We start from the raw sequence: 13,969 nt of genomic DNA, 5'->3' as shown, positions 1-13,969 counted from the left end.
TAAATCGGTTAACATTATAAAGAATTATCCCTGAAAAACCAGGTCGCGCAAATTAGTTAGCAAATTGACCGGGAGATGGCGCTATACACAATAATACTCATTAGTGCCTATACTTTTGTCTTCTAGTCAAGTCATTAGAGTTATATGAAAATATGAGATTATTTTTACTAGGTAGTTTGAAAGAAAGTTTGTACGGAACCCTCGGTGGGCGAGTCCGACTCGTACTTGGCCGGTTTTTTTAACGTTGCATTTAATTTATATGCAGTATTTTGTGTTTGTACATACATACATACATACAATCACGCCTGTATCCCATAAAGGGGTAGGCAGAGCACATGAAACTACTAAAGCTTCAGGGCCACTCTTGGCAAATAAGGGGTTAAAAGAAAACGAAACTGATTTTGTGTTTGTTTTCGTTCAAAAAGTGTTTATTATCAAAAACAATGGTTTTAATATGAATAATCTGATGTAGATCAAGATACACTACTGGTCGCAACGCCGCCGGTTGTAGGTTTTGCCTTATGACTGTTTCCTCTGTATTTTTCTCTCAAATGTGATGAAAAACATTGTGTGTAACTCAGGAGGTAAGGACATTAAAGACATGTGTCTATTATTCACTCCTGCCTGCGGCAGTCGTAAATAATAACACGCGTCTTTAATGTCCCCCTTACCTCCCTTGTTGCACAATATACTATTGCCACCATTGACTTGATATGAAGTTGGAACATTTTATGCCCCACACCACATGCCACAACTTTATATCATATGTGCGAAATTTTAGCTTAATCGAAAACCGAGTGGGTCAAATTTTACTTGCAAGATTTCATTACAGAGACCACGGGACAGGTGAAAGTAAATAAAAGCTTGTAAAAAGAATAATTTACTGCTCACAAAATTTACATAAAAAATCTACAAAAATCACGAACTATCATCCGAGGACGAGTATAGGGCCTCGCGCGGGTTGAGCGCGCGCGGCGGGGAGGGGGCGTCGCGCGGCGTGTGGCGCACGCGGCGCGGGCTGCGCTTGTGGCGCGGGCTGTGTGCGCGGTGCGGGCTCGCGCGCGCGCGCAAGTTGTGTGATGACACCAACGTGTCCGACGAGTCTGATACTAGACTGCCGCTGCTTCTCGAATTCCGCGATATCATACTGTCCTGTGGTAACAACAACATTATTAGTATTATTACCGATCTATATCATCATCCTCCTTGCGTTATCCCGGCATTCGCCGCTCCCTGGTCCGCTTTAACTAATCCCAAGATTAGTTATCTTGAGATTAACTAATCTAGGCACTAGTTTTACGAAAGCGACTGCCATCTGACCTTCCAACCCAACTTGAACGGTAACTACGCCATATTGGAATGATTCCGGTTTCCTCACGATGTTTTTTTTTTTCACCGAAAAGTGACTGGTAAATATCAAATATCGAATTCCAAAAAAACTAATTGGTACGAGCCCGGGTTCGAACATACATACTAATATTATAAATAGGAAAATGTGTGTCTGTTTGTTTGTCCGTCTGTCACGGCAAAACGCAGCGACGAATCGACGTGATTTTTTAGGTGGAGATAGTAGAAGGATGGAGAGTGACTAGGCTACTTTTTGTCTCTTTCTAACGCGAGCAAAGCCGCGGACAAAAGCTAGTTAAAATATGGAAGTTACTCATGGACAATAGAGTGAAGAGCGCAACTCACTTTTCTACTCTTGGTGGTACAAGAATTCATTTCTTGCAGTTCGTCTAAATACTGTTCTTCTTTGTGAATATTCTTCGTGTCTCCCATTTGTTTTTCAATCATCTCCGGCTTCTGTAAAAAGTTTTATACGCTAATGTTTAGTTTCCATCACTGACTAAAATTAACGTGTTGCGGACTTTACAGGTTTGGTATAATTCAGCACACCAATCTAACATCAAAATATGATGACCTGATGACACTCGAATACGGGGTCCTAATGCATATGCTCACGGTGTGAGCGAGATAACATTATCAAAGTAGGTAAATCCTACCGACTGCGCCAATACTATAAAAGTGTGAATCTACTGTTGTGAAAACACCATGTTGTTTTCCGTTAAATTCGACACGCAGTTAGGTTCATCATCAGGAACCACCCTGTATATCGCTTTTTGTTAAATTCGAAAAAATATTTTTTCGTGTCCATTTAAAATAAATGGATTAATTAGTGTGAGAGGACCTTAATCATAACATTAAAGTCATTGTCAAGTGTTTGACGGCACATGTCAAAACAAATAATATTAGGAAGTGGTAAGGGATACCACACACGTGTTCAGTTTTTTTAATGATTCGATAACCGAGTTAAGAGGCTAGTTTCTTAGAGAAATTGATTGTATTTGAACTAAAGAATCTTCCCTTAAAGGTAACGGAATTTAAAAAAGGCAATTATGGTCGCGCGATAAATGATATAACATCTAGCCGTCCCTATCGTCTAATAGTGCGATAGGCTGAATCCTTGTTGATTTATGTACTAACCGTCACTATCTGCATGGTCTCCCGTATGTGCTGTATGTGTCCGAGCAGATGCGCCGACTTGGTCATCTTCTCAACCTTCACCAGCTCCGTCAGCTTCACGTGCGTGCTCTGCGCCTTCTTCGGGATGATGCTGGCTCGGTCTTCGGACCTCTCCTCGTCGGACTCCGGGATTTCCGTGATGTGCTCCTTCGGCTCGTGTTCGCAGTTACTGGATGAGAATTTGTGTTTAGTAAGTACGAGTTTGATCAGTAATACCAACCAACTACACTTGGCAACTGTTGGGACATTTGCGAACACTGGGTCCTTGGTGGTTTCCGAACGTGTAGATACTATAGATTGCCCCGTGTGGTGATGGGTTAAGAATTTCACCACCCTCTTTCTTCCCGTGGGTGTCGTAGAAGTAGATTGTGGGATATGGGTTAAATTGTGGCGTAGGCGAGAGGCTGGCAACCTGTCACATCAATGTCACAATTTGGATTTCTTTCAACCCCTTTTTGCCAAGAGTGGCACTGAAACTTAGTAGTTCATGTGCTCTGCCTACCTGTTTATGGGATACAGGCGTGATTATATGTATGTATGTATGTAGATACTAGATGCCTACTACTGATATAAGGCGATTGTCAGCCAACATTTAGCAAAATCGAGATGATGGGTTATCAGAAACATTGAAAGCCGTTGCCAGCCGTGTAGGAGTCGAGGTTCAGACGGATATGACTTGACCGAAAGACATTCGCCAATTTTGTAATTTTTAACATCCCTACACCTATTGAAAATATGAAATCTGGTAAAAATAGCGATCTTTGTAGGTCAAACAAAAAGAGCTGTAGCGTCACCGACAATCACCATCAGGGACAGTTGGAGAAACAAAACTTTTCAATACGTTAAAGTAAATTTTCAGACAATGTTCGGTGGTTTTTAGTAGAACACCGATACACTCAGTCGCAGTCTTACCCCGCGCACTGGTTGTTCTTGATAAAGGCATAGATATCCCGGAAAGCCTGCTGGATGTACGACAGAGTGCTCTGGTCGATCGGCACCGAACAGGACGAGCCAGAGCTGCCCGACCGTGAGCTCGCCTCCAGGGACTGTTCTGAACCTGGAACAACACAATGCAAAACCTTAATCGTTATCGCTGAAAGAGCAGCAGTCTCTAGGATCTAACAAATAGTCAGTCTAACAAGTGAGCATCGAAATCTATCATCTATCAAAACTAAGACTGACTTGCGACTAACGGAAAATGGAAAAACAATTGCCTTTGGAAACTAGTGACCAGGGCAGTGATTGCATTTACATGTGCATCCTTAATTACATGTCATGAGGCATACCTAAGCAGGAATAGGTACCTATTAAATTACCCTTTTCCAGACTTTTGCCAACTTTGATGATTCATGTGACAACATATTTCCAGAGTTTTCTTTTAAACTTGGAAAGGGCTATCAGACATGGAATTCATGAATCATGGTTTTCATCTACTAGAGTCAGTACCGAAAGACTCCGCGTCCTGCCACCGGCGTAGCTGCTGTTGCTGCAATTGCTTCATCTGTTCCACTAGCTGCGAGTTCAACTCCTCTAGTTGCTGCCGGTGCGCCACCTCGTCTTGTAGCTGTTGCTCTAGTACCTCGGCATAGTCTCTGTGTAGGTAAAGAATGGCTCACGTTAGATCAGCTTCCCGCGCATAATTTTTTATGGTGACAGCGATTTCGTGATGCTTTCCATAGAAAACGAAACGCTGGCAGTTGCGTCAAGGACGCGGCTCGATCAAGCGTGCCATCAAAATGTGTCTTGGGAATTGCATTTTTTACACTTTAATAAAATCCTATATATACGATAAGATAGATTTGTCATAGGAAAAAGTTTCAAAACAAGCAGATTTGAATTTTTATTGCAGTTTTCTACTAACAAAGGTACTGCTAGGGCAGGTTATTTAATATACTGAATTGGGAAGAATACTTAACACAGCAGTTTGAAAGACTCTAATAGGCAACAAAAAATAAGATTAGTGCTTACTTTTCCCTCTTGTTGACAGTAGTTTTGTTGATGGTGTGTTTCATCGGCGCTATCTTCTGGTTCAGCGCCGCCCGGTCTTTGCTTACTCCATTTCTAGAAAAAACAATTACTAAATTGGTAATTGCATTAAATGTAAATAATAAAAGTAGTTGTAACACTATACCTAGTAGCAGAGTAGATAAGGCGTCAGAGTCAGTCAGTCGTCAAGTGCTGGTAAGGTCGTGAGGTAACGGCCAACTTTACGGAAACGGCCGCAATACACCGGCGCATTTTTATTGATGCGAAGTTATTTACTCGTATATTTGGACATTCAGCAAATTACCTGGAACTCATTGGTTTGATCACTCTGATGCCGTCACCAGAGCACATGCTAGTACTGCCCAGCCATGAATACTGAAAAGTAAATTGGTAGTTACTTAATGAAAAAAAAATTTTAAAACATTAGTGACCGGTGACATAAATAAATCAAGGTTAATTTAATCACAAAATTTAAATTTGTGGCACTAACGTTAGTTTTATTGGGAATGTTTTATAAGGCTTTATTTGTGACTGCTTGTATTATTTGATAATCAATCCTTCACTACGTAAAGTGCGCCCATTTTGAAGAAATTAGGAGTACATACAGCAAGCGTTACTGACCTGTTCCCCAACTCCCGTCTCATTCTTCCGGACCGCAGCCCGCACTTTAGCCAGCGACTCGCCACAGATGGAGTTGTGACGCAGGTCCAGCACCACCAGCGTCGTGTTCGACTGGAGGGCGAGCAGCGCCGCCGCCGCCGTCGACTCTGTCGCCTCGCAGCTCTGGAGGTCCATGGCTGAAATTACACATGTTTAGGTGCTGGGTGCTTTAGGGTCGGTGAAAGCTAAAAAAAGAAGATTTGAACTAGTTTTATATTAAGAGTCCCGCCCGCGCTCGGGCATCCTGTATCAAAGTGTGTCCTAGTTATCTCTCTAGCGGAGTACCTTTGATCCACAAGTCGTCAGTCGCCGAGCGGGTTATCGCACAGCGAGATACGACTAAGCCCCGCCATCGCGTCTAACTCTGGTATCCTGTATCGGAGTGTGTACCTTTTCTATCTGGTGTACCTCTGATCCACAGATTATCAGCTAGCACGCTGAGCAACGCGGAGGCGCCCGCATCACCGAGCGGGTTCCCGTACAGTGAGGTGCGTCGGAGCTCCGCCATCGCGTCCAGACATTCTGCATCGGAGAGTGTCCCAGTTCTCGTGGTTTACCTTAGATTCACAAGTCGTCAGCCAGCACGCTGAGCAAACGCGGAGGCGCCCGCATCACCGAGCGGGATCCCGCAGAGAGAGATGCGCCGGAGCCCCGCCATCGCGTCCAGCTATGACTTCATGCAGCGAAGCGTGTCGCTGTTCTCATACTCATACTCATACTCATTTATTCATAATATTCTTAAAATATTACATGTCAACAACAGGGAATAAATTATTTTGTATCATCAATTCAAAACATATTTGTAACATCTATAAAATTAAGAGTCAATATTACAATATTATTATTATGTAGGTTACATTTAAATAAAATTACAATTCGAATAGAATATTTTGAGAATGAAATTGATATGATAGTACAAGGATTATTAATAAATTATTGTTTAGTGGATATGTCAATGTCGAATAATTGCGTTACAGTATAAAAACATTTTTTGGTTAGCCAATTTTTAAGTTTGTTTGAAAACATATTGTTACTTTCTAACATTTTTATGTCATTAGGCAGCGCATTGTAAATTTTAGGACCTAGAACATGCATTGTCTTGGTAGATTTGCTTAGTCTGTGGGAGGCTGGTAGCAGTCGTTCTCGGCTTCCTAAGCGAGTGCGAGTGAGTTTGTTCGTTGCAAAGGTGTGTTTGTGTGTGTGTACGTGTTTTGCGATGTTAAATATGAATTGTGAGGGTAGTGTGAGTATTTTCATGTCTGCGAACAAATGTTTGGCTGACGTACCCGGTGGAGCTCTAGCGAGAATTCTTAGCGCGCGCTTTTGTAACACAAAGACTCGATGCCAGTCAGCTGCTGTGCCCCATAGTTCCAGGCCGTAGCACATTTTAGAGTGGAAGAGTGAAAAGTATGTTGAGCGTAATTCTTTGTACGGTAAGACATTGGCAAGTTTTCCTATAGCAAAACATGAGCCGGAAAGTTTCTTACAAAGATTGTCAATGTGTTTGTCCCATTTCAGGGCTGAGTCCAGAGTTAGTCCAAGGAATTTTGTATGGTGAATTTGTTCTATTTGATGTGTGTCGTCAACATGGATTGATAAAGGCCTAGGAGGTCTTCCACCTAAGTTTATGTGCATTACTTGCGTTTTTTCAAGGTTAAGGACTAAGCCATTTTGGGTGAACCAGTATTGCATTCTCCTAATGTCTTCAGCTATGAGCACTTCTAGGTTTTGAATAGTGGGTGCTGTCAAAATGTCGCATGAGTCATCAGCAAATAGGTACATGTCGCCTAGTACGTTGGCCGGTAGGTCATTGACTTGTAATAGGAAGCACAGGTTGGCTAGCGACGAACCTTGAGGCACCCCAATGTCGACCCCCCGAACTCCGACTGTACCTGGCCGCCGTTCAAGGTTACCACCTGTTTTCGCTGTTTTAGGAATTCCATCATTATTCTATGTGCTGGACCGCGAATTCCAGCATGGTGGAGTTTGCCTGCTAAGACGTCGTGATTACATAAATCGAAAGCGCGCGTCATGTCGCATAATAAAATTGCGACGTGTGATGACTTTTCTTTCGATATCATTATTTTATTTATTGTTTCGCGGATTACGGTGATGCAAGATCTGTTTTTTCTGTACGCGTATTGTTTGTCGCTAATTAAATGAAAGCGTTCGAAAAAAAGGGAAAATCGTTGACATAAACAGTATTCGAAAACTTTTCCGATTGCCGGAATGATACTTATTGGTCTGTAATTTTTTATGTCATCAACTTGTCCTCTTCCTTTGTGGATTGGTACTACTTTGACTTTTTTCAAGACTTGTGGATAAGTTCCTTTTTTTATCAAGACGTTGAAGATGTACATTAATTGTTGTAATATAAATGGCAACGCGATTTTTAAAAGTTTTGTGGAGATCTTGTAGATGTCGAGAGTATTTTTACAGGCTATTTTCTTTGTCACAACGTCATGTAATTCTTTCTCAGTAACAGGTTGTAGGTAAATTGAGACAGTGCTAGGACTCGCTGTATGCAATAACAAACGATTTGTTTCGGTTGGATTTGCGGTAGGCGCGTGAACGGCGGTGGCAGCAGATAGAAAAAATGTGGTGCCCGATTGATATTCCGAAATAAAATACGCCGATTTTCGGTACGCCGACAACGATTCGCCGACGTCTTCTTTGGCCGAATAACGATTGGAAGAATTTCATTACGCATAATATTCATTCGTACACTGATTCAGTAAGCAGAAAATTTATACGCCGATTTACTTTTCGTCGAATAATCATTTAGTAATTGTAAAAATTGGCCGACAATAAATTGGCCGAAACACAATAGGTCGAGTGATCGTTTGATATTTTTTTTAGGTGAACACAGCACCCTTTTCGCATGGGTGAGGTGAAAAACCACTGAAAATCTAATTCCTGCCTGCATGCTTGATGTCCGTTCTGTCCGATCCGTAAGTGACTTTAAATATGGGTAAGGTTCAGCGGGGCAATTACGACTGGGGGACAATTTACTCGATTTATTTCCGAGTTTTACATTATTTGCACTATTAAATAGTTTCCACTGGCTGTTCTGTGGACATACTAGCTTATAGGTCAAATAATAGTGTATAATATGAAAAAACTTGGACCGGTTGAAAATTGCCGTCGCAATTGTCTTCCTGTAAGTACCTTAAAATGTGGTACCGTGTAAGATATTCTTAAAATATTTATTTATTTATGTTTCTACAGTCAACAAAACTGTCACTTTATTCGAAAATATTTTAACGGTGTATAAAATGTAAAACGTTATTCGACTAAACGTGGCCTAAACGAAAATATCACTCGGCCAAATGAAAATTGTCCAATAATAGTTCGGATAATTTGCACAGAAGCGAACTGAACTGTATGCGAACCAAGATTCTACGTAACGTTAGTCGACCAAAAGTGACAGCGATAGTTTGATTATTCTGCGAAATGGAATTCGGCGAATCGTTGTCGGCGAATCAATAATCGGCTAAAAATTTCTCGGAGAATCATTAGGTAGCCAAAAAATGTGTTTACGTCGTTTGCTAACCGGTCTAAACTCTCATAGTATGCGCCGTCGCTGTCGCGTAATGCGCTCAAACTGCATTGATGTTTTGATGAAGCGCGGCCCGTGCATTGATTTACTATTTGCCAAAGTGTTTTTTGTTGGTTTATACTATTTTTTAAAGTGTTGGAATAGTACGATTGTTGCGCATGTCTCATAGTTTCTTCTAGTTGTAAGGATAATGATAGTATCATAAAAATGTAGTGTTTATCTTTTGTGGCTGGGCCGTTTAGCTGTAATAGATCGTTAAGTAGTTGTTTTTTCATAATTATATCATTCGTTAACCACGGGCAGAGATTACTGCGAGTGAGTGATTGACTTTTAAGTGGGAAACAAGTGTTTGATTTGCTATTTAATATGTCTATTATGTGTGAAAGGAGTGCCATTGGATCACCAATGTGTTTATTTGATACGCTAACCCAGTCTACGGAGGCGATTCTCTCTGTAGCGGCGTACCTTTGATCCACAAGTCATCAGCTATCACGCTGAGCAACGCGGAGGCGCCCGCATCACCGAGCGGGGTCCCGCAGAGAGAGATGCGCCGGAGCCCCGCCATCGCGTCCAGCTATGACTTCATGCAGCGAAGCGTATCGCTGTTCTCTCTGTAGCGGCGTACCTTTGATCCACAAGTCATCAGCTATCACGCTGAGCAACGCGGAGGCGCCCGCATCACCGAGCGGGTTCCCGTACAATGAGGTGCGTCGGAGCTCCGCCATCGCGTCCAGACATTCTGCATCGGAGAGTGTCCCAGTTCTCGTGGTTTACCTTAGATTCACAAGTCGTCAGCCAGCACGCTGAGCAAACGCGGAGGCGCCCGCATCACCGAGCGGGGTCCCGCAGAGAGAGATGCGCCGGAGCCCCGCCATCGCGTCCAGCTATGACTTCATGCAGCGAAGCGTGTCGCTGTTCTCTCTGTAGCGGCGTACCTTTGATCCACATGTCATCAGCTATCACGCTGAGCAACGCGGAGGCGCCCGCATCACCGAGCGGGGTCCCGCAGAGAGAGATGCGCCGGAGCCCCGCCATCGCGTCCAGCTATGACTTCATGCAGCGAAGCGTGTCGCTGTTCTCTCTGTAGCGGCGTACCTTTGATCCACAAGTCATCAGCTATCACGCTGAGCAACGCGGAGGCGCCCGCATCACCGAGCGGGGTCCCGCAGAGAGAGATGCGCCGGAGCCCCGCCATCGCGTCCAGCTATGACATCATGCAGCGAAGCGTGTCGCTGTTCTCTCTGTAGCGGCGTACCTTTGATCCACAAGTCATCAGCTATCACGCTGAGCAGCGCGGAGGCGCCGGCATCACCGAGCGGGTTCCCGCACAGAGAGATGCGCCGGAGCCCCGCCATCGCGTCCAGCTCGGGCATCCTGTACCGGAGCGTGTGCACCCAGTTCTCGCTGTAGCGGTTGATTTTCTGGTACTGTACCCAAAAATTTTATAATAAGTTTTTGGATCTCATTCAGAAACCTAACTTTGACGCAAGAATGCAATATACTAATACCTACCTACTGCTCTGATAGGTAATAATATAACAAATTATGCGTAGGGGGCACCCCACTAGCACAAACGGTAAATAAATCGCCTTAAACCTCTTAATTATATTTGCAACATATAAGTAGTAGGTAATTGAATTCTGTTTACAGCAGGGTACCCATACGAAATTACAAGTAATAGTTTGCGGTTTATGCTATATTAACTGTAATACAAAGGCATTGCAGCAATAGATAATTAGGTATTGCTATCCCTTAAAATAATAAATAAAAATAATTAGCTACGCTTTATTAATTAGTATCACTTCAGTATTCTGAAAGGAAAATTCTTGTTTACATGTTCACGGTCAGTTCTGACGTCACCCGTCTAGGGTCAGCCTACTCACCTTGATTAAGTCCGCGATGTAGGACGCCCCCAGCGGCGTGAGCTCGCAGCCAGACAGGTCGAGGGTCAGGATGTTGGGCAGACAGCGGACCGCCTTGCAGACGGCCATGCAGCCCGCGTCGCCGATCAGGCAGCGGGGCAGCGCGAGGTGGCTTAGAGAGTTGTTGCTCGTAAGAACCTAGAGCAGAAATGGGAGTTAGTATAACAGGTTCTTTTCATTTACTTACTTTGACAGTGGGGTAGAATTCGTCGCACTTGTAGCGTAATATACTATTTTAAGACACACTTGCTCGTAATTTGGATATTATGGTGCTCCCACACTGGACTGCAGTTATAAATGTTATATAAAATTGTGTGACAGCGCACCATCGCGCGATCGCGCTGTCACACCATGTTATATAAAATGTATAATAGGTCAGCCAGTGTGGGAGCACCATAAATGCGCGTGGTTTTTTCCTTTTAAGTAGTACCGTTTGGTAGCCAAAATTTCGTAGCGTATTGGAACAGAGTAGTACCGTTTGGTAACTAAGTTGTAAGTTGTTGATCACGGCTCGCTTGTTCACGGTCTTCGAGACGCTCACAGTCTATTATTTCCTTGAACTGTGATATGAAGGAGATCAAGTCAACCTATGTTACCTCGCTTATAGGATTCAAGTAGGGTATCCTCAAGGGCAGCCCCTCCAGGATCAGGGTGTGGAGGAGCGTCGTGTCGGCGAGCAGCTGCGCCACCGCTTCCACCAGGTTGGACAGCATGAACTTCGTGAGGATCACGGCTCGCTTGTTCACAGTCTTCGCGAGACGCTCACAGTCTATTTGTTCTAGAACTGAGATAATTATGGGCGAATCAACTTTTTGACCGACATTTTATTGCGTTACTCAAAATATTCATACAGCATAATGTGAAAAATACCCATAATAGTAGGTACATTACGATACAAGTGCGTAAAAAAGGAAGTTCGAAACGAGTGGCGATAAATTAAAACACGACCGTTCGGTCGTGTTTTAAATCGACACGAGTTACGAATTTCCTTTTCGCACGTGTATCGTATGACGTTTTTCAGTACAGATGACCCTCCGAAGTTTCAACCTGGCATATAATGAACCACTTCTTGCACTAGTGCGTAAAAAAAACACCATCTGTACTGAAAAATTCATTATAGGTATGGGCCATTTTTTTCAAAGTTGTCCACCCCTTTTTTTGGATTTGGAATTTTTTATGTGGTTTCCACTCAGAATCGCGAGCTCTTTCAATACTTATAGGAGAAAAAAAGTGTCTCAAGGTTTTCTCATTCCGTTAGCATTTTTTCATACATTTTGTATAGCGGAATGGAAGGTTTGAAAAATGTATGCACATCTTGGGACATTTTTTTTCTCCTATCAGGATCGAAAGACCTCGCAATTCTGAGTATGAATTGCATTAAAAATAAATACCATGTTACAAAAAAAGTGGGGTGGACAACTTTGAAAAAAAATTCAGGGTGTAATTTTACAACTATGGAATGTGCAGACAGATTTGAGTCGGTCAAAAAGTTGATTCGCCCATATGACGGGAATTATTGTCATATAAATGTCGAGACCTGCGATAACGATGTGACCTCGGGAAATTATACTTTCTGAAATGACCTCATTTACATTTGACCTTAACATTTTAAATATATTTTTTTCAGTATAACTACTCGCATAGTAGGATATATCACCTCACCTAGTAGGATACTGAATGTATTTAAAGCCTGAATGTTGCGGAATTTCATTAGAACTATATTTTTCTTCATACTATACTGAACTGTCACCCTATACATCAGAATAAGTGCGTTTTCACATTTTCCGATCCGATATCGGATGTAAGACCGATATATCCCGTACATTACCGGCGCCATCTTGGATTTTTCCATTGAAATCCTTCCGACATCTGATATCGGATCGGATAATGTGAAAACAGACCGTTTTCACGTTATCCGATCCGATAACAGCGCCCTCCTGACAATAGTCATATATTTCTGGTTAGGCTACGTATACGTTCCATGAACAAACAAACATTAAAAATCGAAATACCTAAGCACAAACTCACCAGTTTTCACTTGCTGCCTGCATCGTATAGCGACCGAGTGGAGACTTAGATCACAGCTCAGGGCGTTCAGTATGGGCGGCCATTCCACGTACTTGATCCGGTCCACACAGAAGTCCAGGACTTTCCCATTGGCCGAAGGGATCACATTATTCAGAGGTGTCAAGTTCTGTAACTTGCAACATTTCACATAAGACTGGTGGAATATTCGGCTGTTCTTAGTTTCGCCCTTGCCGACCATCTCACAAAAACAATACAATAAAAAAAGCGCGTACAAAAAATGTCGCTTTAATGAATTGGTTAAATTATGTTAATTCTATTTGTTAAATATTACTCAAAAAGCTCCCATGTCAAGGCAGTTTAAACTTGGAATGTGACAGGTTTACTTTTTGCGTTTGAACAACTTTGTTTAAAAAGGTCTAGTAACTAAATAGGTCATATAAAACGCATCGAGTTTACATGGCAACCAAAGAGTAGTATCCATACTAATATTATAAATGGGAAAGTGTGTGTGTGTGTCTGTTTGTTTGTCCGTCTTTCACGGCAAAACGGAGCGTCGTATTGATGTGATTTTTTAAGTGGAGATAGTTGAAGGGATGGAGAGTGACATAGGCTACTTTTGTTTCTCTCTAACGCGAGCGAAGCCGCGGGCAAAAGCTAGTATACCTCTCTCTTTCTCTGTCCCTGGTCCCAGCTCGCTAGTTGGGGTCGGGCTAGGGTTGTAAAAAAAGGTTTTTTTTCTGGCTTGAAAAAAAAACATGAAAAAAAACCGTGAAAAAAAAACAGTTTTTTTTCTGGAGTATGTTTTTTTTCTAAAGTACGAAATCTCAAAATTTGCAAAGTAGTTAATACTTTTATACGATTTTTTAGACTTAATGTTAAGTATTAAACGAATTTAATCAAATAACTTTAATTTCTGGTCTTATAAAAGTAACATTTACGAAATCTGTAGTTTGTAGTTATCACTATTTACTGTTGGCAACACCACCGCCTCTCCACGCTACACGCCGCATCGGGGATTCCCCAATAAACGTTTGTATACTGAATTAAAATGTACGTTATTGTTATTGAAACACGTTACAACTCACGAAAAACCGTTATTGTAGTATTATTTGTTCATCTGAAAATAAACCAAGGTGCTCGGTTTTTTTTCATGTTTTTTTTCATAATTCTGAAAAAAAAACATTTGGTTTTTTTTCTATTTACAACCCTAGGTCGGGCCTCCTTATGGCTCGGCGCCAGGACGCTCTGTCCCGGGTTGTCGTGGTTGGTGACAGTTGCTTGAGGTCTCTCT

At 42.4% G+C, this 13,969-nt stretch overlaps 1 protein-coding gene across 1 annotated transcript; it reads right to left on the bottom strand.

Annotated features, from left to right (window-relative positions):
* Positions 1 to 867: 867 nt before the first annotated feature.
* On the bottom strand, positions 868 to 13,013 carry LOC125228787 (protein Cep78 homolog). The gene is made up of 12 exons (XM_048133467.1): positions 12,679 to 13,013; positions 11,247 to 11,434; positions 10,612 to 10,788; positions 9,984 to 10,155; positions 5,131 to 5,306; positions 4,814 to 4,884; positions 4,492 to 4,584; positions 3,970 to 4,115; positions 3,436 to 3,580; positions 2,485 to 2,692; positions 1,693 to 1,803; positions 868 to 1,152 (listed from the first exon to the last, which is right to left on the bottom strand). The coding sequence occupies exons 1-12, from the start codon at positions 12,914 to 12,916 to the stop codon at positions 919 to 921; spliced, it is 1,959 nt and encodes a 652-aa protein (XP_047989424.1). The 5' UTR covers positions 12,917 to 13,013; the 3' UTR covers positions 868 to 918.
* Positions 13,014 to 13,969: the final 956 nt, after the last annotated feature.

Source organism: Leguminivora glycinivorella, chromosome 8 (genome assembly GCF_023078275.1).
Source record: "Leguminivora glycinivorella isolate SPB_JAAS2020 chromosome 8, LegGlyc_1.1, whole genome shotgun sequence".
Lineage (NCBI taxonomy): Eukaryota > Metazoa > Arthropoda > Insecta > Lepidoptera > Tortricidae > Leguminivora > Leguminivora glycinivorella.
Note: the sequence above shows the minus strand (reverse complement) of the source record. Positions and strands in the feature narration are given on the sequence as shown.